We start from the raw sequence: 26,890 nt of genomic DNA on the forward strand, positions 1-26,890 counted from the left end.
GGTACAGCCAATCCGCACGATCGTACTAATTAATACGGCCCATTGTCCACATCGTCGATTCACGGACGCGAATTATCGAACGCCGTGAAACAAGTGTTGTTCGACCATATTGTTTATCCACATAAATTCATCATGAATTTTCCTACATTGTTATATTAAGCAGATGTTCTAAAATAATGAAAGAGGAGATAGCTACATATCTAAATAAATGAATAGAAAAAACACGTTCGACCAAAAGAGAGCCAGGACAAGAGGCGGATTACGCCTCAACATCTATCGCGAGAGAGCGTTGTTTGACGTATCGCATTTTCTCTAACGTTTGCACTCATGCAAGTAGTAAGTACGAAGCGAAAATTGCAATCGGAGAACGCGAGAGGTTCCCGCTGCGAACGCGATAGATGGGAGAAGGTGCCGCGGAGAGAAACGGGAAGAACGAGGAAGGTGGCCGGCAAAATGCTGCAACCGCATCCGCAGTCCAGGCGGCGTCAATAAAATTAGATTAACAAACCGTACTAGCTCGTCTCGGTTAAACCGTGCTACAACGGCGAGTGAGAAGGTGCACACCTTTTCGTCGTCGCCGCATAAAACACCACTGCAGCATCAAACATCACACTCCACTGGACTGCGATTGGTCGAGAGGTCACCGACTCTGAGGCACGGATTACTGGTTGTACGTTGTCGTTGTCGCCGTTGTCGTCGCACGCTTCCCGACAGCATGCGTCCTCGGCCACGCTGCACGTCGGCGCATCCTCGCTCGATCAAGGATTACGATCGGTGCACTCGCGGGATAACTCGGAGATTAAATTTCGCGGATGTGTCAGTCGGGCACGTACGGGCGACGTAATCGTGTGAGCAATCGCGAATGTGTTCGCACGCGAAAAGGATATCAATCTATTGATCCTCTTGATCCGCTATATCGCAGCAGGAAATATTATCCGGTAAACAATTGCTGCAACAACGATATCTCGTAACTGTTATAACAATTCGTGTAATGCTGTTATTTACGTTGGATAATAAATATCTCTTCAAAAGTTAATAATGGTTTTCATTTGTTTTCACTAACATCTTTTCATTTTATGGTTATTCAATGCAATTATGAATTATAAAGATATTCCATTCGATATTCTTTGCAAGTCCAAGCGGCACTATGTTCTACAATGATTAAAACGTATAAATGTTACATTTTGACGTGGAAAAAAAATCGCGAACAACGATCGCGGAAACGCCTCGCCGTTTCGTATGCCCGACGTTTCAGCACGTGCTCGGAGAACGTCCGTGTAACGTAAACAGTGGCTTATCAACGGGATGCAGCGACGATGACCAAACCTTGATAAGAGACTCGGATCTGTCCGAACACGCCCTGTACAAGGGATGAAATATCACAGGCCCGATAATAAACGGGGGGTCGTAACGTTGTAAAACAACGCGGTGTCGTGTAGCTTGATACTACATAAACGTTTACCTAGCAAACAAATACTTAAGGAAAGCGGATACGAATTTACACCTTTATTCTGCACACATCTCTCTCTTTGGTATTTCTTGAACGGCTTGTATTTAAATCGCAAATCATTTCAATGCCGTACAGGCAAAATGGTTACCAACGGCGAAAGGAGTCGAATGAGATTCGCAATTTCTCTTGCGAGCATCCTTTCTTGTTACTCGAGGGATCGTTTCGTCCCGATCGTTTCCTACACGAAATCGCTAAATTGCGGGAAGAAAGGAGATACGGAACGTAGGGAATTCCTCGACGACAGCATCCGGGCGGGGTACCCAATGACCTCAGCTACACTGCTACGTTGGGTCGCCGGGTCACGCGGATACCCGGGTCGACGCATGGCGCTCGGTCAAGACACTCTTCCGCGACACCTCGGTACGGAGTCGAAGGCATCGACAAAACCAGTGTCCGCGGGGCTAGGCATTCGTCAGTGACGTTATCGGCACTCGCGAGGGGAAAAGTTACGTGACCCACTTCGGGCTTCCGGCTAGACGACACCGCGTGTCCTTTGCGACTTTTTACCGCATACCGCGGGGGAGTGAAATCCCCGTGCGCGAGTTTTGCGAGAATCACGCTCGCTCGCACGCGGACGAGAGGAAAAGGTCAGAGGGTCCCGCAGGAAATTTACGTTGCACGTACGTAATCCGATACGCGGTAATTACGCGCGCGAGAGACCTGAGAGAGAGAGATTCGGCTTCGAATCCCGGACTTACTGGTCGCTAAGCACTATCAGCGAAATAGCTCTCTCTCGAGGAGAGCGAGTTCAAACGGGACGGCAAAGCGAGACGTCGGACGTATCACTTCTCGGAGTGCACCACGAGTGCACGATCCAGCATGGCGTGATACGCGCTCGGCGCCGATCTTTCGATGCACATCCCAATAATACGAGCGAGGGTTCGCGCGATGGCGACAGCAACGATCAACGAACGCGAACTCGCCGCCCCGCGTTTCTAACTCCACGACGAGCCGATCGGGCGAGCACACTGGCCGCGACGCACTTCAGCAAACCGGAGTAAAGTTACGCGACGCGTTGAGGTCGGCTGGTGACTGACTCTCTCCGGGCGTCGCGACGCCGACGCCACCTTTGCGCGCTGGCTTCCCCCCCAACGGGTGAGCTGGAACCCCCCTCGACGGGCCGGCGGCTGGCTGGCTCTCCACCCCGTGCTAGCCCTCTCCTCCTCCCGCAGTTGCAACCACCGCCGATTATACCGACCTACCACCACCGGGTCCGTACACCTATCCACGAGCATGCACCTGGCGCGCGAGCCCTCGAAGGTGCCTGACCGACGAGCTCGATACTCCTTCGAGAATCGCACCACAAACGCACTGACGAATCTCTAAACCGCTATTTATACCGATCCGTCTTACTCCCGAATTAAAAAAAGAACTTGTCATTGCAGTAATTCGTATTCTTACGGATAAAGAACCCGTCGGAATCGTGAGCGCGCACTTTCGACAAGTTTTAAACGGGGCTCTGCTTATCTCAACATTCGTTTTATTCATTCGCAACTTTTGATCGTGCCTGATCACCCTAAATCTAAGTGTCGTAAAAGGGGAGCGAGGATTGCTTTCCGAGAGGAAATCAACTTTTTTTCTAGGACTTGCACGATATTGATTAAACTTGTGCGAAAGTATGAGATTTTTATCTACGCGAAAAGGTTTCCCTAGTGAAGATGATTGGTTTGATCTTTCCAATTTAAGTACTTCCTCTCTATCGCAGAGGTTTGATTCAAATGACCTACTTATGCAGGTGGATATTTAAAGAGCTTCGCGGATATATTCGCGGCGCTCATCTCCGAGCTGAGAAATTAATTGCGAGTTGCCGCGTCAATCTCGTGAATTTACGATCACTGTTCAAAATATCAGAAGATACGATGACAGACGGACAACCGTTGATTTTCGTCACCGACTTCAATAGATTAACACGTACGCTTCTGCGCGAACCGCTCAATATTCTCTTGTCTCTCGTCAACGTCGGCATGAATGCGCACTATGAGACAATATGTTTCATTCCGTGACAGTTCGACCTACGATTGTATCCTGCCCTTTCGTAAATTATAACTCGTGGCTATCATACAAGTTAATAGAAGATCCTAGTTATTGACATTCTCTACTAGACTTTAAACATTATATTGAAATTTCTGTCAGAAACATTAAATTAGGGAAAATATCTCGACTAAAAAACGTGGAGAATGCAGAATATTGCGAGAAAAATTCTCAGAGAGTGGGAGAGGGGGACACAAAATTCATCACGCAAACAGCAGGATCATTTTCGTTTCAAAGGGCACGCAAGAACGCCAAGTTGTCGCGGAGTTTAATGACGACAGAGGCACCTTAGGTAGGGACAAATTCGAGTGTATACGAAGCCGAGATCAAAGACTATCACGGCAGAAATGCACCTTCTTAGCGACATTAAACTCTCAATTAGAAAAGCCACAATTAAGGGCGACAAATGACGCGCAGACAGCCGGAGGACCGAAAGGAGGCACTTTCGCGAGAGTTCGGATGCCTCGGGTAATAGTTTCTTGCGTGATGGAAAGCGGATCTACGAGCTGCTAATAATGGCGCTTCGAAGATGAAAAGATATAACACTATTTCAAAGTTCAGGGATCAAGCTTTAATTATTATCGCTGTAGTTTCTATTAAAATATGATTCATGGAATCTAACGTGGAAAAAATTAGAAAATAAACTCGCAACAGTAATGCGAGCGATGAGACGAGTATTTGCTATACCGCAAAATTTTTTAACTAAAATAACTGTCGAAAAATTATATATATATTTTTTTGTTAGAGTAAACGTACTCACTTAAGACTCCTGATCGAAGATTCACAAGACACTCTCAACACTTGGTTGCAATACGTACCTGAAATCAAGAAAAATAAAAACTATTTTAAAACCGCATTAAGCGCTTACACTTAAGCCTATCACACACAATAGGAAAGCACAGGCAATATGAATAGAGAATAAAACAGGCAACAGAAAGAATTCGTTGGCACTAGGAGTGCTGTCCAATCATCTGCTTTGTGAAACCACGTGCCTGCTCCAGAGTCTCAACTGTGATTGGTCAGGTACAGGGAATAGGGAAGAAAAATCCAACGCGTCGGAAATTCTGTTCCTATTGCCTGTGCTTACCTATGGCGTGATAGGCTTTAATCTTTCAAGTTAAAGAAACTTCTTGTACAAACTCTATCTCGCGAGAAAATTCGTAAATCCGCCGTGAACGAGATATCGGAAGCATCTCGGTATCGCTACGGTAAGAAATCCTTGTTACGGTAAACTTCTCGCGGAGTATTTCGGAAGGAAAACACATGGACAATCCAATGACAGTCATCCGAGCGATTTCGTCGCCACGTCGGTGACGTGCCACGCGCGGATATGATACGCGCACATCAAACGAAAGGAGGAATAAACTCGTGTGACGCGCGGTCGTCGCAATCACCCACATGCCCCTTTATATTTAAACAAGTGGTCGAGTCGTACTCCCACGACGGTGACCGTTTTCAAAGCGATCGCGCCTCGCCTGGACGACGTGCGCGTGCAAACGTGCTTATAGCTGATGCATTCGCGAGATACGGCGCGAGACGCGGCGCTATACCGTACGTACAGGCCCGGTCGACATATCGATTTCCAATTTTCCGTCTATGTACCAACGCGCGCAAAACCGCTAAGTTTATCGTGCCGATGGTGCACGCCGAAGAAACGATGTAATCCAGGGGTTCTTAACCCTCGCGCCGAGTGTAAATCTGCCGGAACGGCCCGCGCAAACGTAAATTATTCGACGTCGTCCAGACTGGTGTGTGGGCTTTATTCAAATTACGCTTGCCAGAAACGTAATAGCCGAGATACGCAACTATTTCATTAAAGTGCTTTAATGCAGTGATCGAGGATAATGCATAGTGATAGTGCACTGATTAACTTTTAGAGAGTACAAATTGTGATCTGATATTACATTATACGCGTAGTTGTACATCTCAAAGTTATAATAATTCTATTAAAATTTATTATTTTATTTAGAGGGCTTGATTTGATCATAATTCAACACAAGAGGGGAGTTCATAATAAAAGTCTTCAGATATCAAATCTAAATCGAGTTAATCTCGTTCTCTTAATAAATTTTTCAATTCCAACCAATTTGTTTAACACACTTCCGAATGCATGCGCGTTTCCAAAGCTTTGCTGAATAAAGTTGGCGAAATGTCGTTTCTGACAACGCGCGATACCAGTGCCAGATAAATTCACAACATTTCTGCGAGCACAAGAAGAAAACGAAATTGCCGATGTCACGACATCAGTCTCCTGGAGTCGTAGCTAAACTTCTCCCGTAGAGTTGACAAAAGTCAGACGGATTAGTCGCCCGCTTGAATCGGGGGAAGTTTCGTCCTCCTCGAGAGATCTTACGCAGTAGTGCCAAAGTTCGCCATTCATCGCGGTTGAAATAGCCGAGACGCTCGCAGAAATGTCTGAAAAGGAGCGAGCGGCAATCGGCAGTTATTACAGATTTTGGATAACGAGGGGAATTATCGATCTAGCGTGAGAAAACTCTTCCGTCCGCACGTGAGAGATTACAATGGGAGCCGAGGCCATCTCACCGGTCTGCCTGAAGAACTCCTACCGTGCGGCTCGGCATTCTGTTCCGAGCGAGGCAGACTTTCGTCCAGACGGAAGGGATGAATGATACATTCGCCACCAGCTCTCGTTCCGCGCCACACATTTCACACCGCCGCTCGCCATCATTTATCCGAGCCCATTGCGAAAAAAATATTTCTGCGAGAGGCGACGACCGCGGCAAAAAATCCCCCTGGAACGTCGTCGCCCCGGCGAACGTTCGCCACAAGCGTTACGTCGCGTCCGGAAAAATTGCCAAGATTGCAATTTTATATCGTGACATGAAGATCCCTTTCTCCGAGCAACCGCATAAAGCGGTTCTAAAACAATTTTTCGATTTCTCGGGAAACTGTCTCCACCATAATCTCATTTTACTGTCATCTTGCGATATCTGTGTTGTCGTCTTATCAAGGGCTTTGAAAAAAGGGAGCTTTGAAGCTCTACGTCGTAACGTTTCGCGTGCTCCAGTATGTGGTGCGCGTAAAAACAAGAGAGAAAGAGAGAGAAAGAGACCGAAAGAAAGCGTCGTAGACGGTTTCAGAGATTTACCACGTGTGCGCGTTTCCAACGAGGTGTGCGTTGCGGCCACTTGAACGATCCCCCGCGAACGATCAGGCGCGCAAAGTTAGTAACCTTTTAGAATTACATCAAAGCACTCGGCAACCTCGAGGGTTCGTCGACCTCTCGGCAGCGCGATGCACAGTACGATAGAAAATTCACGGGGAATTTCACGAGCCCCGAACGCTTTGCCGAAGAAGCTTTGCAATTTTCTCGCCCGCATTCCGCGAACCGTCGTACCTCACCGCGCCAGTGCGTGCGTCGCGCCGAATTTCCTATTCAGCCACGCTGCGCACGCGAAGAACGTTTTTCGAAGAACACCATCGATTATGATTCCGAAGTGCACTTCATTCCACCCGCTGTATCGCCGGGACGGATTTGATCGATTCCATCGATGTCAGGCCATTCGATTCTGTCGGGGAATGACGGACTCGCTTGTCACACGCATCGCAAAATTTTCCATTCGGCCGCACGCACGAAATGTTTCCCCGCAGGACCGCGGTCGATATTCCCATCGAGTTGACGCGTTCCCCGCGTCGCGTGTACCACAAAGATCCCCACGTTCAAACTACCTGTGCGTACCATTTTTTCCCCCCTTTTCTCGAGTCACGCCAGCGACGACGCTTTCGCGAGATCGCGATTCGTCGATCTATATTTTTTCTATAGTTGCTTCTTTTTTAATCGAATGTTCTATCTATGTATTGAGCCATCGTATACCATTCGTTCGATTTTCCGGGCCAAAAATTTAACCTGAGCTTCGAAGCTGGTTCTTTATCGCATTTTGAAATTCGGGTGCGATATCGATAAAGGGCAAAACTAACAAACCAGTGTGTTGAACATTTTATGGTAGCTCGTGCTGTTTTCTCTCGACGCAACTCGCGGAATTGCACCGTAATGGCGACGGGGGGGAAAAAATAAAAAACGGTAGAACGAAAATTCTGGCTAGCGCGGTTTCGTCGCCAAACGCGGAAAACACGTTTCAGGATGTTTCGCAAAGAAGTTGACACCGTAAAAGGGAAACGGCGCGTACGAAAGCCGGGGTTTGTCGGCGAGATATAGAAATCCGGCACAACTTGAAATGCGCACAGCCTGCCGCAGAACTCCTGGGAACGAAGGCTGAGAACGCGGAAACTTTTTTTCTGCCCACCCGGTAGGCCGCGTCGAAACTTCGCATTAGGATGTGACGTAGTATCGCCGAACTCTTCCCGAACGTCCCCGAGATCCATTTCCTCCGCGAGGATAGACGATATGCGAGATATATAGGAGTTGGCGAAACTAGTACGTGGCTGCAGTAGAAATCATACCGCGCCGTTTTTAACGACGCGCAGGATATCTCTGAAATAGTCACTGCGAAGGACAGACGTCCATCCGTTGTTCACGCAAAAGGGACGTCTGCTTTTATTTTTGAAAATTTATCCTCTTTGTCACGTCTCAAATACTTGCTATATTTCAAACCCTGTCGAACTTCGTCGGGCGATTTTTCATCGAACGTCGCCGTGCGCGAAAGCGCCACGAGGCACAGGAGAAGAAGCATCGACCGAGTGAAAATTCAGATGTTAGACAAATTGTTAGACAGATTGTTAGACAGACCTTTTCTATAGAGTCCGTCGTCGTGCGCGCGCGCGCGCGCGTGCACGCTGCGAGTGCGCTGAAAGGGTTAAATCGCTGTCGACGTTAAGTGAATCTTCCTGCCGTTATCATTGCGATTCAATTTTCCACTTTATCCTTAAAACCACCCCCGTTACATTAATGGAACCTGAAAGGGAAGTCTCGCGAGCCAAACTCCATTTTCTGACCGCAACTTTCATCAGGCGAAATTTGCGCTTTACTTTTCCCGATATCCTTTCTCCCGGATAAAAGAAAGTAAAATTAATGCCGCATGTAAAATTCACGATATATAATACCACGTTCGAGATAGGACACTCTTTAGATTCAAAGTGCATTTATTATACTTAAATGCAATATTGCAAGGTATAAAAAAATAATTCGTTCGCTAATGGCAATGTGTCGTTTCGGTAAAGCCAACGTCGCGGTAACGACACGCATTTTTCTGCACTGCAAACAAATCAAACTCGATCTTGTATACCAGAAAAAAAATGGTCATACACGAAGCACGAATTGCAATGCCTACATTTCGGCCGATATCGAGTCCCCCGTAGCTCACAAAATCGCTTTGACGAATGGCTGCCGATAATTCCGCGATAAACACGCGGCACGTCTCACAGTCGTGAGAATCCAAAATTTATGCTCGCTGTATGTTACACTCGATGTTGAGGATTTCGAAAAAAAATTTCAGAAGCTCACTGTAGTTAATTCTATACTTGACTGACTCGCAGATAAATTTTCGCTAGTCTCGATATTGTTTCGATGTGCGATAAGATTAGCGCGCAATCACGAGGATATACGAGATTAAGATCCGACGTATAACGAATTTACTAAAGGGAGAAATTGCGGGAAACGCTAACGTGCCCGAGCACGTCAGAGGGGGTGAATTTCGTCGTCAACGTCGGCGTAAGGTTTCACGACGGCCCTGCGTCAATATCGACCCGCGAGTAAGTTGCTCTCTTTCTCTCTGTTTCCGCGTCTCTCTCTCTTTCCCTCCCTTCTGTCTCGTCGTCTCTTTGCACACCTATATGTTACGGAAACTATACAACGACTACACAGTCGGGGAAAATACGAGTCTTTCCCCTAGTGAAATATGCACATTAGTCTGTCTCCTGTTTTTCAATGTTTGAATTATTAAATGTCTCGCTTATGTCTCCATTCCTTTTACGATATTCGACATAAAAGACATTCATTTTAACATTATTTAACGCGTCTGCGTAAAAGATTTGATGTCTCAATTTGAAGCGTCAACTTTACATACGTCCATAAGGCGAAAACTACCAAACTCAAAAATTATTAATCAAAGTAAAATCCATTGTACGTACATTAACGGACAGATTTAGAGAAATATAACAAGAGAATATGTATATTAAGTAGTGCTTAAAAGAGATAAGAAATTCCACTCTTGTCAACGATCGTCGCGTCATCCTTGAAATGAAGCTAGAAAGAATGCGACGGAAACTGCATGGAAGTAAGAAAACATCCGCAAACAGACAAACGACCTGCAGTCGTGTTAAATAACGAACGATCGAACAGATTGAATCCAGACGTGATTCTTGCCACGACTATCGACCATACGGCAATATTAGCCACGGTTGAGTTGTCGGCTCGGCTCGGCTGGGAAATGAAAAAATATATTGCCCGCCGCGGAGCAGAAACATCCGGCTGAACGAAGAGAGCTCCATTTTTCCCCCTTTTTTTCCCGTCGCCCGGAGTAAAAAACAATTTGCGTGAGCCCTTTACATATTTTTCTGGTTTCAATTCTCTAACTCGAGACGATTTTGCTCTTTAAGTAGCTGTACAGGGTGTTACGTAATACCCGCCTCACCTCTTATTTACGAATAGAGCGGACTAGACTGAATCGAAAAGTCCTCTACCACTTTACAATTTTAGCAAACGTTAACGAGTTATTAATTAGTAAAAATCGCTGTCTTAGCCCGGCCTACCGCCTACGATTGGCGTTGCTAGGCGCGCGGAGAGTTATTATACGTCGCCGTTGCCGTGTCATAAACAACTCTCCGCGCGCCTAGCAACGCCAATCGTGGGCGGTAGACCGGGCTAAGACAGCGATTTTTACTAATTAATAACTCGTTAACTATTGCGAAAATTGCAAAATGGTAGAGGACTTTTCAACTTAGTCTAGTTCGCTCTATCCAAAAATAAGTGGTGAGGCGGGTATCTCACAACACCCTGGAGAATGACATCAAACTTCACAAGAAGCGACATCGCGTCTGATAAAGACATTTGATAGCGATATAAAGACGATGGACAAAAGATTTAGATTTCTCTCTTAAAAAATAGGCGTTGAAACAGCAGATTGAGTTTCGTCTAAACGGATTGCGAGGATACGAGCATGGCGATTAAGCGAATCGGGGTGGCTTCATCGCCAATTTGAATCCTCTCGACGGAGCACGGGCTTCGAGCGGAGAATGAGACGGGAAACGTGGGTTCGTAGGCTCTCGTCGCGGAACTCACAGAGGCATATCGATCGCCGTTTACGTCTGTGGTACTTGTTCGCGAGACAAACGAGGAGCAACGCGTAGTACCGAACGGCCGTTCGTGTACACGCTTCGCTCTTTGTTTGCCTGCCTTTCGTTCGTCGCCCTTGTCACGAAAACGTAATTCGCACCCTACCACCGTCTTCGAGTGTTAGCGATGAAGAAAATCCGAAAAAAAATCCAGCACGACGCCGCCGCCGGGCGTAGGCGTCGTGTTTGCAAAAGCTTTTCGGCGTTGCGTCACGAATTCTGCTCGAGGCTCCCTTCTCGCTCGCGGAAGTCGTAAGATTCAGAAATATTCAGCTCGATTAAATAGAAAAATGAAAACTTGCATCTAAAATACAAAAGTTTCAAGAGAGACGAGAGAAAAGAGTTCAATTATTTGTTCAAATAAAGATTTGTTAAAAGCGGATGTCATTAGATACGTTGAAATATTGAAAATCGCGAAACGCGAATAAAAGACGTAAAAAGATTTTTACTGCTCGTACTGTTGTCGTGGCACGTAGATTGCCGTGAATAAAACATCACGCGGAACGAGGTCAATTTCGTGAGAATTATTGCGGATTTACCTTTCTCACGGTTTTCCGCTTCTCGTTCGATGAAATCGCAAAACGAGAATAAGCTCTGATCGATAATATTTACACGAACTAACATACGCGGGGCTAATCCAAGAAAACTGCTTGGACAACGTGCAAATACGGCATGAGACGGGGGATCCAATGCACCGAACATTAATTCCGCGGATCCGTCATTATTCAGGTTCCCCGGTAAATCCCTCGATACGTTATCAAGCGCGCATGATACACGAGTATATTACGACCGTTCCCTAATCCCGGTCTTTTGAGAATACAGGCTTTGAGGATCCAATAAGTCACCAGGTAAAGAGTTTAACAGAAATTCGCATACACAATTGGAGATCATCGGACTATTGGCAACTAGTTTTATCCTCCATTCAATTGCATATAGTATAATCGTGCATATACTTGTTGTTAGCAAAGTAATTCCACTTTTTTTTGTTTAGTATGAAAGTCGTGCCTTTCTTATTTCTCGTGATTTCAGAATCTTAGACAGCAATAGGAAGTATCGTAACCGTGTATCTTCATAAGAGAAAATTCAATTTCTTCGGGAAAGAAGCGTCATTAAAATTAAACCCAGGACCTCCCAGAAGGAACGAAGTAACAAAGTGGCATTGATTTTGCGCCATTTTGCGCTTTTTCCTCGCGTTCCCCTCGAATTAACGACCCGCCGTCGAGACAACTGGCCTTTAACTCTGGTCATGGAACAACTTGTCACCGGTAACAGGTGTTAAAGGCTTATTGCATCGCTCCTAATGCGCTCGCGAGCACGTCGCCTCCTTGGCCGTGGCGCGTCGCGACGTGCTGATTTTTCGCTCGCGAGAAAAATGTGCCCGCGCCGCAGTATCGCTGAAATATTACGCCCGCTGCAGCAAAATATCTTTAAAAGCATGGTTTCGCACTTGCCTTTGAAGTACGTAAGTCACGCCGGATGCGTCGCGCCACGCCGGTGCTCGGAGAGAAAAAGATAGGGGAAGCTCGGATGTACGAGAGATACAAAAATGTATTTTCCTACAATACTCTTGCGTCGAATAAAAACATCGCGAAAGGAAACGTCGCGCGAAAAGAACCGTGAAATTATTATCATATTCCTCTAGCGAGCATTACATTACAAATCCGGAGAATAATAAAATCGTTAGCGCATTGTATGCATATTTTTATGTGCGCGCGTGCAATAATTAGATACGCAATCTTGTTGCATTTTAATATCAATTTCTAATAATTATGTGTATCTATATTAATACGTTGTTATAACGTTAATGAATAACGTTATTATACAGAATGTAGTAATGTATTACCGTGCATATTCCAATTATTTTATCTCGTGCTAAAAACTTGCTAATTCACAAGACTTAAAAATGTTTCAATTATCCAACAGACAACCCATAGGCTACTAGAATAAAATCAGGAACAAATATTTATGTGCGAAATGTATAGTAGTTTTATTATATATAATCATTGGAAAGCTTCGTGTTTTACGAAACAGAGTCAATGTCAGCTTCCGAGTCGTGTTAAGGATTGAAAGTTTAGACTGCAGCAAGGTCTGTAGTTAGAAATAGCCGAAAGAACTTTGTGATATCGCGTTACTAGCTCGGATAATAACGTACTTTTTATGGTTTCAGTTTAGACCAACGAAGAAACCTGATAACCTTGTTTAAGTAATACATCAACTACTCATACGTGACGTTACAAAGAATTGGATTGCTTGCGAAAGCTAATTTCTAATTCCCTCGTGTGTTTGCATATTGTCCTTTAAACTCTAAAATATAGAATAGAGGTACAAAAATACATGTGACATATTTATCTAATAAATTTGACTATTATAATTACAAGTTATTAAAAATAAAAACAACTACGGCAACTTGTCCAATGATTCTCCATATTTTTATCAGCGTATAATATCAACGTATAGAATTATAATATAATTCGAGATTTTAAACAAGTATCACTGATTATATAAAAAAAAGTCTCGTTATTCGATGGGTAATGTTAATGAATTGGTCCAAAAATATCGATATCGAAATTTTAAGAAGATTTAAAACGATAAATGAATTTTGTCTTGCAAGCCAATATCGGGTTAAGAGTTATCGTATTGCCGATTGGAATTGGCTTCTTCTATTTTGACGCGTCCTTATATCATTATTTATTCCACAGAGTGTCACCCAATTTATTTTAAAAATACATCGGACGTGCGAGTTCACGAAAATATGCAATCCAGGTCACAATGTATATTTCATAGATCTTGTACGAAATATTAAATAATAATGGTAAAAACGTCGCTAAAGTGTATAAAAGAAATTGGATCATGAAAGATATTTATATTAAACATGTAAACATATTGTTAATTCATCCTTCACGTGACGTTTAAAAAAACGTGTCGTATGGTTTTAAAAGATAAAACGAATCGCAGGTTTATAAAGAAATTTTGCTTAATATCCTTCTTTTAATATGCAATCTTTGTATTATTATTATGTAAAATATATAGAGAAAATCTTGGTTATTGTTATTATATTCGCTCGGCATTAGTATTCTGAATTTGCTACTCTAATCTATGCCTGGAAGGCAAGATACTATCGAAAGGTGCGAATTCTATGAGAAATTTAGTCGGCATAGCGCGATGCATTGCGGTTATACTTGGTAGCCCATTAATGTTACCTCGGTATATGACGTTCTGTAATTAGGTCGTCGCTTATGTATACATCATTGTGTAAGCGCATTTTAGGCGCTCAGCGCGATAAGAGCTCATTATGCGACAATCTATGAAGGAGGATAATCTCTTTTTTCAAAGGAGAGTAATATTTCTTTCCCGCATCACATAATGTATTATCTATTGCATAATTAATCAAGAGTATTAAAGGTGCACCAGTGAAAAGAAGTATTTACATAAGAAAAATGCACATTACGACATAAGCAATTCATAACAGAAAATTATATTAAGAAGCTAAGTTAAAATAAAATAGAATATCCGAAAAAATGGCCAAGTTACAAACAGAAAGCCTTTGAACAGAATTTTTCCAACAAATATTGTTGTACGCCATTAATTATTCGTAGAGCAATTGACGCAGGTTGACACGGTTACATCTGTCGATGTAGTTGGTTTAATGAATGATATTACGCAAATTTGTGTGTAAATCACCGAGACCAAGATACTTGGTCCCTATTACGTAACAAAAACGAGATGAGGGAGGAAATAGAATGATTTATTTGCCCTGTCTGCGCGCGAATGCAATATCGATACACGGCAATTCCTACGTGTATTTACTCAAATTGGCTTGTCTGCCGCGCGATAGAATCTATCTGCCCAAACAGCACAATCGAATATCGTTTACGTCATCTCGTATATAGTCGCCTTGCATATATCCCCGGCGACGTCTTATTCTTAGCGCTACTCATTTTTATCAAACAATTTACGTATTCCTGTCGATCGGGAAGAGAGAAAAAACCCAAAGCTTATATCGGGACGATATTCTCGTCATTTATCGACTTACTGTCACCAACGACAGATAGTAAATACGTTTCTAATCGCTAAACATACGATGACGATATCACGAGCCGCGAAATTCGCTGGGGGATGACCGGCCGGCTTCCTATCATTTTTATTCAAATTTTTCGAGCAACCGTGCGTAAATTCCCACCCTACCGTGACAATGGCCAGCAGGGACATGCGAACTCGCGTTCGGTCGCGCGGCACAAGGGGCGACCGACGGAAACCCCGGCTTACCTTGCGTGCTGCCGTTGGGCTGGCTGGCCTGCTGTGGTATCACGGGGTAGAGAGGCGAGGGATGAGGTGATGGTTGATTGCTGCTGGGCGGTCCTGCAGTAGAATGCGGGTTGGCAGTCGTCGGGGTCGGCGTGGCCGAAGGTACCGCTTGTTGGGATTGCTGCACGTTACCGACGGACGTGGGTGTTGCCGCGGGGGTGCCGTCGCAGCCCCCGGTACCGCCGGGTGGTTGTTGTTGCTGCGACGGCTGTTGTTGCTGCTGCTGTTGAGGCGTTTGCTGCGGCGACGGTGGTTTTTGCGCGTCCGTCGCCGACTCGCTTATCGTTTCTGCAACGAGAAGCGCGATTCGGTCCTGAATATTAATTCGCCCGGATCTCGCGGTGTTCTTGGGGCGCACGACGTTTTTAGGGGTACCGCTGCCACCCGGACGTGATTAATTCGTGAACGTTCGCGGTCTGAGCCAATTTCCAAGGCGGTTATGAGAAATTTGCATGCGCAAAGGTTGAAAGAGAGCGAGGAACGCTAGGCTGTTTTATTAATGTGTATATCGCGACGTACACGCGAGGAAGGCTATCTCTCAATGGAAGCATTGAACAATGGAATATTAGTTGAAATTGTTAAGTAAAAAGAGGCAGAGATTGTGAAAGCGTACAAAGGACAAATGGATCAAATTTATATAGATGGATTAAATTTAATTTAACATAGGACGGACATCGACCCGGGTGGAATTTCAAAGGTCGGGTGTTTTGGTACATAGCTGGAGTTTCGCTCGGTCATATTAGAACTCAGAACAGAGAATCACGGAGCGTAACAACAGCTCGGTGCAGTTAACAATGCAACGATTATAGACGTCAGTGGCGTCACGTTAATTCGGTTCACCGCGGAAACGGCTGTGACGTATATATATATAAACTCCGGCATAAAAGCGGTAATCTATTGTCCTTATAAGTCTAACATTTTGTCGATCCAAATTTTAGCAAAGAACAATATATAACAAAATTTTAATGCGCATTAATATAAAAAAAAATATATGGAATTTCAATAGATAATTGAAAATATTTTCAATATCGATATATAAAACGCATGTGTAAAGACAAAGAAGGCGCGATATGAATTATAAAAAAATATATCTCAAAGAAATTTATATTTCCTACGTGTACCAGCAAAATTTAACACTACGAATGGTTTTTTTATATCGTGTGCCAAGCACGGTTGGCAAAAAAGAGGTCTTTTCATCGTCAGCTTTTCGAAAACATCGATATTCGATTTGAGCGTAAGCTGAATAATGATGTTGAGCTGTTTTTAATATATATCTGATATTGCCATCGGTGTTTTTCTTTCGATGCGTTCACTCCTACGCGATATCTCGCCGTATTTTCCGCCATTCATATCCCCACATTTCCCGGGTCTCCATCGATTTTGCGGTTAATTTAAATAAACGTGTGTATCTCTCTCTCTCTCTCTCTCCTCTCTCTCGCCGTAGTAACCGGCGGGATGACGTACGTTGATAAATAGCCCTACGTCATCGTTGTCGACTGTACCACCGGCAAGTTCCGCAACTTCCTGCGATAATCTGACGAAACTGCGAGCGGAATACTTTAATTACAAAAGGTGGGATGTAGAAGCCGCGCTCACTCAAAACTTGCCTCGAAAAGTTTCGACCGTTCGGACGAGACTATGACTGATGACGGAACTCGCCAAAATAGTTTCGGAATCAATGGAATTCCCAGAATTTTCTTGGCGAGAAACACAGGCTAAGTTATTGTTGCGTGTTTAAGTATAGAGGGAAGATAGTTATTAATTATCCGAGAAATCCTCGAGCGGCGAGGGAAATTAAAGTGTTTTGAAATCTAACTTCTCGCGCCTCGCTAATTAGCCTCATCGCCGCATCTGTCCTCGAGCATTGTCGATAGAATGTCTCAGAGGTGGCAAATATTTTCTCGGTTATAGATTTCTTGATAAACATGAAGCTTTTGTTTCTCTATAGCGAAGATGATAAGCTATCTATAATTAAATATTCTTCAAAAAGTAATTATGCCAATTTCACATCGATAACGATTGAGAATATTTCTGTATTTGAGATATTTTATATTAATTAGTTACGGGTTAAAAAATTAATTGATATGTCGAACGTGGGAAGATCAACTAACTCCACGTCCGAAGAAAACGTGAAACAACTTTGAAAGCCTCGCACAGTTCGTCGGTAAGAAGGATCACAGTGGTATCACGTTGCGATAACGCCAGCGAATGCACGTTGCTTGCAGACATGGCAAATGATAGGAGATAAATATGTCAAGAAATGTTAAATGTAAACTTGGACGATTAATTGCGTCATTTTGACGCGAGGTACGGCCAATAGCTAGTCCCGAGACTACGGAAATTGAGTTTGCGTCTGCGACACGGTAACGACTGCGAAACGCAATTACGACTTTCGCCATTCGGGTGGCAAGTTGTCGACACCCTAGTACTCTGTTTCTCGTTTCCTGTGCAATCTGCCGAAGGGGTGGACACCACTTTCGGGGCGCGCCAGGTAAACGGACTCGGAAATATCTGTCTGGCGTGCAAATTTCAACAAACGAGGCGTACCGAGAAAGGCAATAAAGAAAAAAACCAACCTGCGGCCGTTTTGAGAGAGTAAGACAAAGTTGTTACATAAAATGCAAAACAACCAACCAATCGACGAAATAATTATCGATAAAAAATTCAATCAACGAAATAATAATCGATACAAAAATGACGTTAAAGAAGAAGAAAAGTGCCGAGCAAATTTGAAAAATGACGTAAACACAATACTGAGCAAGAGAACACAAGTATAAAAAGAAGAAACTAAAAGAATAGGAAGATGCAAACTCACCATTTTCCGGAAACGACGTCGTCCGTATCACGGGCAGCAATATCCCTTTCTGCACCAATTCATCTCTGCTGGCACGTACCGAGATTTTTCTCTCGAGCGCTATTAACAAAGACAAAGAAAACGAACGCGAACGTCATTACATTGTTTGCCTCTATTATCTGCAATGCCATTTAAATATTTTCACAGTACAATATCGCACATGGCAAACGTTTAAAACGACTTCGGGCAGAGTAATTTAAAACGTAGAAATAATTAAAATACGTTAAGTATTGATTGTTCGTGCAAAATGCATACGTTTTACTTAAATGCATAAATTAAAATAACATTCATTGCTTTAAAATGCAAAAATTCTTTGTGACATAGCAACGTCAACCACAAAAATAACACAAAAATAACAAGGCACAAAATCAATCATTGATATTTTTTCTATTACAAATAAAAATATGTATCGCGCTCAAATTCAACTATTTTACATTGTAACGCATTATTTACTCACACAGAGAAGCGGCCTCAAATTTATCCGATTTCTTTTTCCGCTTCCACTTCCAAGGTTTGAAGAGTCTACCGAGGGCAGAAAATTTACTTTTTCTTTCCAAGGGCGGCGTTCTCGCACCCGAACCCAAACTATTTGTCCGCAGAGCAGCACCATTTTGCTTTTTCGCTGAAACAGAAACAAAATAATCTTATGTATAATTTATATTACGATGCTTTTTCACGCCTATGTTGAGTAAATTAAATCCCTGCTTTGCTAAAGCAAGTCATTTATCACAAATACGAAGCCCACACGTGTACAATCATATTCTTAACATTACTTACGTAAACTTACGATATTAAAATTTATAAGACAAAACAGTATTTGACAAAATTAAATTGACAAAAACTGTATATGTTATTGTCAAACAAGTGTTAGGAATGTGTTACTTAAACGTATAAACGTATAAATTTGCAAATTGATTACTTGCGTACGATACAAACTAATGTTATCTACGTTTTCAAGATTATCAGCCCGAGATATATTATCCAGATTTTCCGCTGTTCCAGCGAAACGTACGAAGTTACCTATGTTATCCGCGTTTACCGACCAGGGGTGCAGGTTTCCCAACAACCCTCTTATCGGCGTCAGTAAGGGTGGAAACGAGTGAACGACCATCGATCCATTGCATTGGTATATTTGTCGAGAACCACGATTAAAATCTTATTAAAATCTCTACTGTATATATCTCACAACAATCTAAAAGATTAAAATATTTATGAGAGTTTTAATAAAAAGAGAAATTCCATCTTTCAATATTAATTTGTCCTTCCTTTTCTAATTGATTTTGTCCACTGCCAGAGACAATGTAACTTATGCCATGAAAGTCCAATACTCGATAACCCTATAGATAATTTAGTGAAGTTTTCATCGCGATATTTTAAATTCCAAACACAATGCGGTCGGTAGAAAATAAAAAAGGGTTTATTGACATAAAAATTTATCGTAAACTGATTACTCGCGCAATGTTTGCGAAATCAATATTGTAGCAAATATAATTAAATACTGACGAAAAAGTAAACATGAGTTTAACAGATAAATATATCGGCTCTCTATACTGTTATATGATAAAGTATAAAATAAGAAAAACAAATAAAATTTTAACAAAATTTATATGACTTTATGTAGTTGAAGTTTAAGAGTAAAACTGTTAAAAGATTTTATGCAATTATTTTTATTCATATAAATGCGAATAAAATTTAATTTATCTTCAGCAACTGTCCAAAAAATAAAAATATTTTATGAAAAAATATTTGATTATAGATGATGAAATTAGCTGAGCAACACACAAATCTAGATTCGAGATTTGGAAACGAGACTTTGTCTCGTTCTCAACTTTATCGCGCTGCTAAGGTCTTAGAAGAAGAAAGAGTTCTTTTAAAAGACTGTTCTCACTGAATGCACCCTTTCAACCTGCACTTATCGGCCATCTACTACCTTCTTGTTTGTAACGCCCTTCGTACATAATACAGTCACTATCCTCTTGCGTCGAGAGATACTTTTTTACGTAAAAACAATCGCCACGAACGTGAAGAACTTGACAATTCAAACAAACAAAATATATAAATCAGATATCGTAAGGAAACTTGTTACAATTACGCTTTTGTTATGCGATAAGAATAAAATATTTTTTCTTATTTTATTTTTAAAAATTTTAGAGCCTAATTAATATATTTACATTATATTCCATAATTGTTCATAAAATATTGCTACACAATTCTAAGAAAGATTGCCTGCAATAATTAATTTTAATTATCCTCGTATAAAAAAAAATTTAAAACGGCATTGGAAAATTATTTTTTATACAAAGTTCGAATAATACGCTATTCATGCTGAATATTTGTGCTGCTGATATGATGTCTTCGGAATCTACTTCAGAAAAAAAACGATAAGATATCGCTAAGAAATTCTCCCGTACGATATTCTCCCAGTCATAAACAACTTATATCGCCCTACCCGCGTCGACGCCTTCCCTATGGTGCATAATGCAAAACTCCCGTATATCTCGGGAAGTTACGGAGCGGCGACAGTGGCGAGGGTGAAATGTGGCGGAAAGAAAGTGCGTCGTGTGCGGCAGAACGCTGTCAAACGACGATTCCGAGGAACCCCGTGGGGAATAATGGCCGATAACGTGCGGTAGGGCAGTTTTGCAAGCGCAAGGTGGAAGCGGCCGATTACAGCAGCCTTAAGCACCCCTCGGGGACACTCTCGTGACTTCCACAACGTCTTGGAAGGTGCACTTCTTGAACAGAGTGACTTGAGAGCGTGACGAACGACGGACATTCAAGTTGCTTAAACGACAATCGCTTAATTAGTCGGAGTGTTAACCTTCCCATGATAATCAAAAATTTACAAAGGAAGCATCAGAAATAGAACACCTCTGACCAGAATGGCACACGTAAACTTGAGGAGTAAAAACGTTGCATTTGATCTATTTATGAGAAGGTCAGTTCTGAGAAAACACGATTCAACATTAGATAATAATTGCGACATAATAGATAGGCAATGCGAAAATAAAATTTTCGCAATGAACTCTCTACAATCTTTCCAAGAACAAAACAAGCTTTAGCATTGCCAATATATCGTCTAATTTTTTATCTTGGAATTCAACGTAAGATAATATTGTGTTATTTCAATATTCATGCGCTTTTAGCAACAATGCAAACTACTTCTAAATCGTCAAATTGAATTTTGTTCTCAAAGCGAAACATATAAATTTTTTATCTCTCACGAAGAATTTTCCCTTTTTCTTATAAAAGGAAAGCAAAGTGATGCCAAAGTGGAATAATTGACGCCACAAAGCACTTCCGCTGTTCCAGGAGAGACCTATTCATGCGAGTCGAAGATCGAGGGTTCTTGCACCACATCCATCGTCTGCAGACAATGACAATATTAACGCAATAGACCATATATTCGTCATTGTTCTAAATCGTACAGTGCCTTGGACGACGATCATTTTGCTCTTGCCATAAAGCACGAGGAAAAGATTTGAGAAAGCCTATCGCGTGATACGAGCTTGTGATTGGTAGATATAACTCTGGAAAATATAACAAAGTATTTTTCACGCTAATAAAGATTCTTCTTTACCACAAGCTTGTCCCACCGTGTTGATAGAATTTAAAAAAATTCAGATTATAAAGATCATTATATTCCATTGATTATACACTCTGCATTGTAAATTGGAAATTTTCTCCAGACCAAGTTTTTAATAGCTTACAACGATGAGTGGATAATCTGAGTTCTTCGGGTAACTCGTTTAAGTAACTAATTCTCATGTTGCGATAGGGTTACAATTTGATCCATTTAATCGCTACGCCGGAGATCGATGCGAGGCGTGCTGATCAATAATGAGCTATTCACGGGCTATTGTCCGCGGATGTGTATCACGTTGAACCATGTTTCGCAATTTCAAGTTTGAGTGATTAATGTGCAAATGAGGCGTAACAGACGCACGTCGGCGCGCGGATGCTTGCGACTATTTAATCGAGCTTCGATGGTGGAGATCGTGTAACCGGGGTTTGACGACAGCCACGTGAATGGACATCCAACTTGGATTTCGGTGAGACACAATCGTTACCTGGTAAACCGCACGACAAATCGCGTTAAACATAATTAACGTTGAAAAAGGGGGGAAAGATAGAGAGAGAGATCTATTAAAAATCGATTGTTAGCATCGAGATAATTTCACTAATCCCCCCATATTAAAGTGTTCAAATCTATTAACAAAATAGAGAAACGCCACCGTAAATTTAAAATGTAGTTATTCGCAAATATCGATATTGTTATTTCAAATTGCGTTTATATTGTTCAATGACCGTGCACAGTTCACGCGGTACATCACGCCTATCAAGCAGTACATTTCACGGATTGAGCACAAGTTAATGGCATAAAACCGACTACGCCCAGAAAATGTGGGGATTCAGCCATAATCGTTGCCTTTCACCATAACAAAGCGGAGCCGATAAAAGATATGCGGGTTTACCTCCCGTTCGATAGGCGCTAATAGCGAGTCTGGGCGAGTGAAATACAATGCAGAACTCGACACATTGGCGAATCGCTCTCGCAGAGGAAGGAATTAATTATTGTCATTAAAACAGTTTGTAGGGGGGAGAGTGAGCGTAATATGTCGCCTAATCGAGTTGCGGCATCCTCGTGGCAACCGGACAAATGGACTCGAATGCCGATCGAGCCGCGGCGATGCGTCGTCACTCGACCAGGAGTCTGGAACTGGATATTGCCGCTATTGCATCGATGCAACAGGCGCATCTGATACAACAATAGACACGCGTCATTGTCAGCGAGTCTTGGACCGTGCCGGACAATCCAGCAATCGACTGACAATGAGCAGTTCGGCGGACTAAACAGAGCAATGGAAATCTCTTGAACCGAAGTCCAAACACTCGCCAACTCCCATCTTCACTTGTAAAATTGTTACAGCGTACCCAGAAAACTCTCGACAATAAACATGACGAAATAATAAGCTTTACCTACTTGTCGTAGTATCAGGTGCATACAAAAAATTTCGATTGCTCGACTTGATAGACGAAATTTTTGTCATTCTTGTGGATGTTAAATCCTATCCTATTGTTATGTCAACTGCAAACGCGTAATACGAGTCCTGCATGGCATTTAACGCGGAGCTAGGTAATTTCCATTATTTAATAACACAATTTATCATACACACGTCCGCGCACATACGAACGAAGAATTAACACAGTCACATTAGCGTCATTGTGCCGTAACGAATATTCGCGCGGAGATACGCGGCGTGTCGTCGTAACGACGGCGTGAAAGACGATTTGTATTCGGCGTTTGTATATTGCGGCGCGTATTACGATATCGCGGTTCGCTGTCACGGTGACGTAGCGGCTTGCGTCGCGTATACTCCATAAATCATCACTAACGGAATAATAAAGACCCACCCGCGCGCGCGTACACCTTCCTTTCTGACTCGCGGCACAGCAAGCGACGGACTCAAAGCGGGTGGAAAAGTGCACAGATAGAATAAGGGTTGCAACCGCATGTTGCAACCCTGAACACAGTGATGGTAACGATAGCAGCGTTGGCGGAGGCGGCGTTCGTCTCCGTCAAGGGATGCTGGGGTGTTGCTATGGAGATATCACTTTGTTTTCCATTCTCCAATTACGTAGCCGCTGGTTATCAACTTGAAACCTCGCTACATTTCTGCACACACGCACTGATCTTCTGATATCTCGCAAAGACGGCTGAACGTAATCATTTGTATGCTAACATACAGTACACTTCGTTAGACAGCATATGATCCTTCAGAGGCAGCAAAATTCTTTTTTTTGTTACTATATGAACATATCTCGCGTGTTCTTTGTAAAGAATACATCTGCCACTTTATTTCGAAACAGGAATATATTATATGTGTATCGTCTCAAAAGCTTGTAACTTTTTTAAATAATAAATTTGTATACTGTGAAAGAATTATAGTTAATTGACTGTGCCTTTGTTATTCTAAGGATAACAATTTTAGTGTCAGCAGGATTATATTTTAATCAATCAATCTACATTAATGCCCATATATATTTCGTAATGAAGCATTGACACTGTTGAAATTTTAAAGCATCTTTTCTCGCTACAAAAGCGGCAATGTCGACGAGACAGAATACGAGTTAACGCACAGTGTCGCATTTAATTATTGTTAAATCGACATCAGTCTAGTGATTCACGATTCGGACGTATAAAAGCATTATATGCAGAGGGCTCGTACGACAGTACCGCTAAGTTCGAAACCGTGCTCGATAACAGACAGAATTTCGTACCACAAAGCATCGGAAACCATAAAGGCATGCCCACCGCTATCGGCTTACCCTATCAGAATACCCTCGCTCTCTCCCAGGTCGAGAGAGGGTTACGGAGGGGTACGAGGCTTCGGGTCTCTATTATTCGCTTCTCAACAAGGGCTAAATGCTCGTTAATTCTCGTCAGCATCGTCTACGCACTCTACGATTACTTTTATAAAAATTTGCAATCATCGTTAGTGCAATTAAATTAGTAACTACATGAATCAATGTTTGTTGTCGTTTTTAATTGTTAGATAAATATTTCATCAGAGAGAAAAAGGATCATCTCAAATGTCGACGTAAATTTAACTTATAAATTATTGAAAATCAATATATTTGATATATGCACTAAGTTTCATAGTTAATAGACCGTTATTTTAAAATTGAAAATTATTTTATTCTACTTGTTCAATAAAAAAATATCATATAAACGTACTCTCACTTCTAGCGGTTTCAATTTTACTATTCCACTCAGAATTAGTGGAATAGTCTTTAGCTAATTGTTTTACTTTTGATTGAACCCTGCATCAATAGCTCAACGAATGCTCGGAAACTTTAATTACACATCTCAAAGTCAATTAGAAGTAGTAGGACAAAAGTCATTCGATCTACGATTCGGTGCGGGTCGAAAGTAAAGACGGGAGAGATGAAACGCAGACGGAAAAGTAGTTTTCATAGAGTCGCAGATACACGACGGATGCGCGATTAAAAAGCCTTAAAAGCGCCGACTCTCATCCACACTCGTTCGTTCTCTCCGTCGAGCGCACGTAAAGCCCTACAAGCTGTTTATATTGCGTTATGTACTTACAGCGAAAGCTTAAAACCGATAAACGTTTAAATCGCAGCTCCGAATGCATCGCGATGACAGCTAATAAAGATTTTATTCTTTCGTTTTGTAATTTATCGATGTAATCGTATCTATGACCTTTTGTTATAACAAAATATTGAATAGTGACGATTACGAGATATCACTTGTAATTTATATCTATCCACATTTAATTCTGTATTCGATAATTATTTGATAAATATATGCTACAATATTGTTAGAGATAAATATTACGGAAAATGTGAAATTGAATTACATTCTGTCACATGTCACAGCGTATCACAAGCTTATGGATGTATACATAAGTAAATCAGTTTAGAATTCTTTTGGCTAAAACTTGCTCTATCATTTCCGTTTTGTAACGTCATACGTAAGTTACAATCACCACAAATTGTTCCTTTACCCACGACGAGATTTCGTTAGAAATGTTCAGCTATGAGTAATGTCGGCGAATATTTATTCATGCAATTCTATAAACAACTAGGAAATTTTTGGACACGGATCAAGAATTTTACATAAAGTCCTAGTTTGTTCGAAGCGATAAATTGATTCCACCATTTACATTGATGATACTTAATTCGTATAGTCACAAATAATGCAAAAACAAAGCCGCATCGTGTAAAAGATGTCAAGTAATAATGATTGCAATGTGCTAATGCTGATACTCGAATTAGTGGCAGGCGCAGGTAGTTCAAGTTCATCCATCATGTTTCAACCATATTCTCGCGCTTGCCAAATGTAACGCTGCCAAAAATGCATGTCAACTTATTATGTAAGCTCTACGGCATCCTTCGGTAAAGTAATTGAAATATTTCTTTCGGCCTACATTCTTCGTATCAAAGTTATCAAAGGATACAAAATTATCAGTGAATTGATACACTATCAGTTGGTGTCGATATTTTACGCAGCTTATAGCTGATAAAATTTAGAGTTTCGAAAATAGAGACAGCAATTTACAAAATCGATGGCTATGAATTCAATATGAGATCATTTATAACGTTTGTTTATGCAAGTATATAAAATCTATTTGAGACGATCATTTAACGTTAGTTCTCACAGCGTATACTTTTAGATAACTGATCTTTACTGTGTTAATTGTGTTATTTATGACGTTACAGCATTATACGAGACGGCAATCATAATGTCACAACGATACGCATCAGTAAAATGACATTTTCCCGAAGTCACCATTCGATTCGATAAATATGTAAATAATTCAGCGGTGAATAGGTTCTCAACCTTTCACGCGCAAAAGAATGAGGACGGCGACTCGTGTTATTTTCGGTCCCACTTGCCGGACAAACCAGCCTTATGAATCTGTATGAGCGTGAATCATGGTCATTAAACAAGGTTTAACACGCGGAGTAGAATCGGTCGTTATTCAAATAAGACACTTTGGCACTGACTGAGCTATAACTTCGATCATACCTACGCCTGTTTATCTACTTTCCCTAAGCAAAGCCCAATAGCGTGCGAAGCGAAAGTATAAACGTCTTCGTTACTTAAAAAAGCTATTCAACAATAACTCTTCTCCCTCTTAGAGAATAAACGCCATTTGCTTTGGCATCGCGCGAAAAGAAACGAGTCACCATAAATTCATTTATTCTTCGTAAGCATTAAAAAGACGTTCGCGTCATCATCGACTGTTATCACAAGTTAAATAAAAATGCACTTGCCGAAACATCCGACGCATCAAAAGATAACGCCACATTGACGCACTAAGTTAATTCTCGGACGTAAAGACTACCGTTACGAGTTTAAAGTTGTTCAGGGGAATTTTACGCTGACGGAAACAAGCGGTCCTCTAAAT

At 41.9% G+C, this 26,890-nt stretch overlaps 1 protein-coding gene across 12 annotated transcripts in view; it reads right to left on the minus strand.

Annotated features, from left to right (window-relative positions):
- LOC105568553 (phosphatase and actin regulator 4B) overlaps positions 1 to 26,890 on the minus strand; it is a 215,443-nt gene that overhangs the window by 121,455 nt on the left and 67,098 nt on the right. For all 12 annotated transcript variants that reach the window (XM_012024309.1, XM_012024312.1, XM_012024311.1 and 9 more), the window contains 3 exons: positions 18,409 to 18,573; positions 17,913 to 18,011; positions 15,059 to 15,385 (listed from right to left, as the gene is read on the minus strand). In XM_012024309.1, the coding sequence (XP_011879699.1) occupies positions 15,059 to 15,385; positions 17,913 to 18,011; positions 18,409 to 18,573 (591 nt within the window). The remainder of the gene's footprint in view (positions 1 to 15,058; positions 15,386 to 17,912; positions 18,012 to 18,408; positions 18,574 to 26,890) is intronic.

This window comes from Vollenhovia emeryi, unplaced genomic scaffold (genome assembly GCF_000949405.1).
Source record: "Vollenhovia emeryi isolate VEMERY1.0 unplaced genomic scaffold, V.emery_V1.0 DF939128.1, whole genome shotgun sequence".
Classification (NCBI taxonomy): Eukaryota; Metazoa; Arthropoda; class Insecta; order Hymenoptera; family Formicidae; genus Vollenhovia; species Vollenhovia emeryi.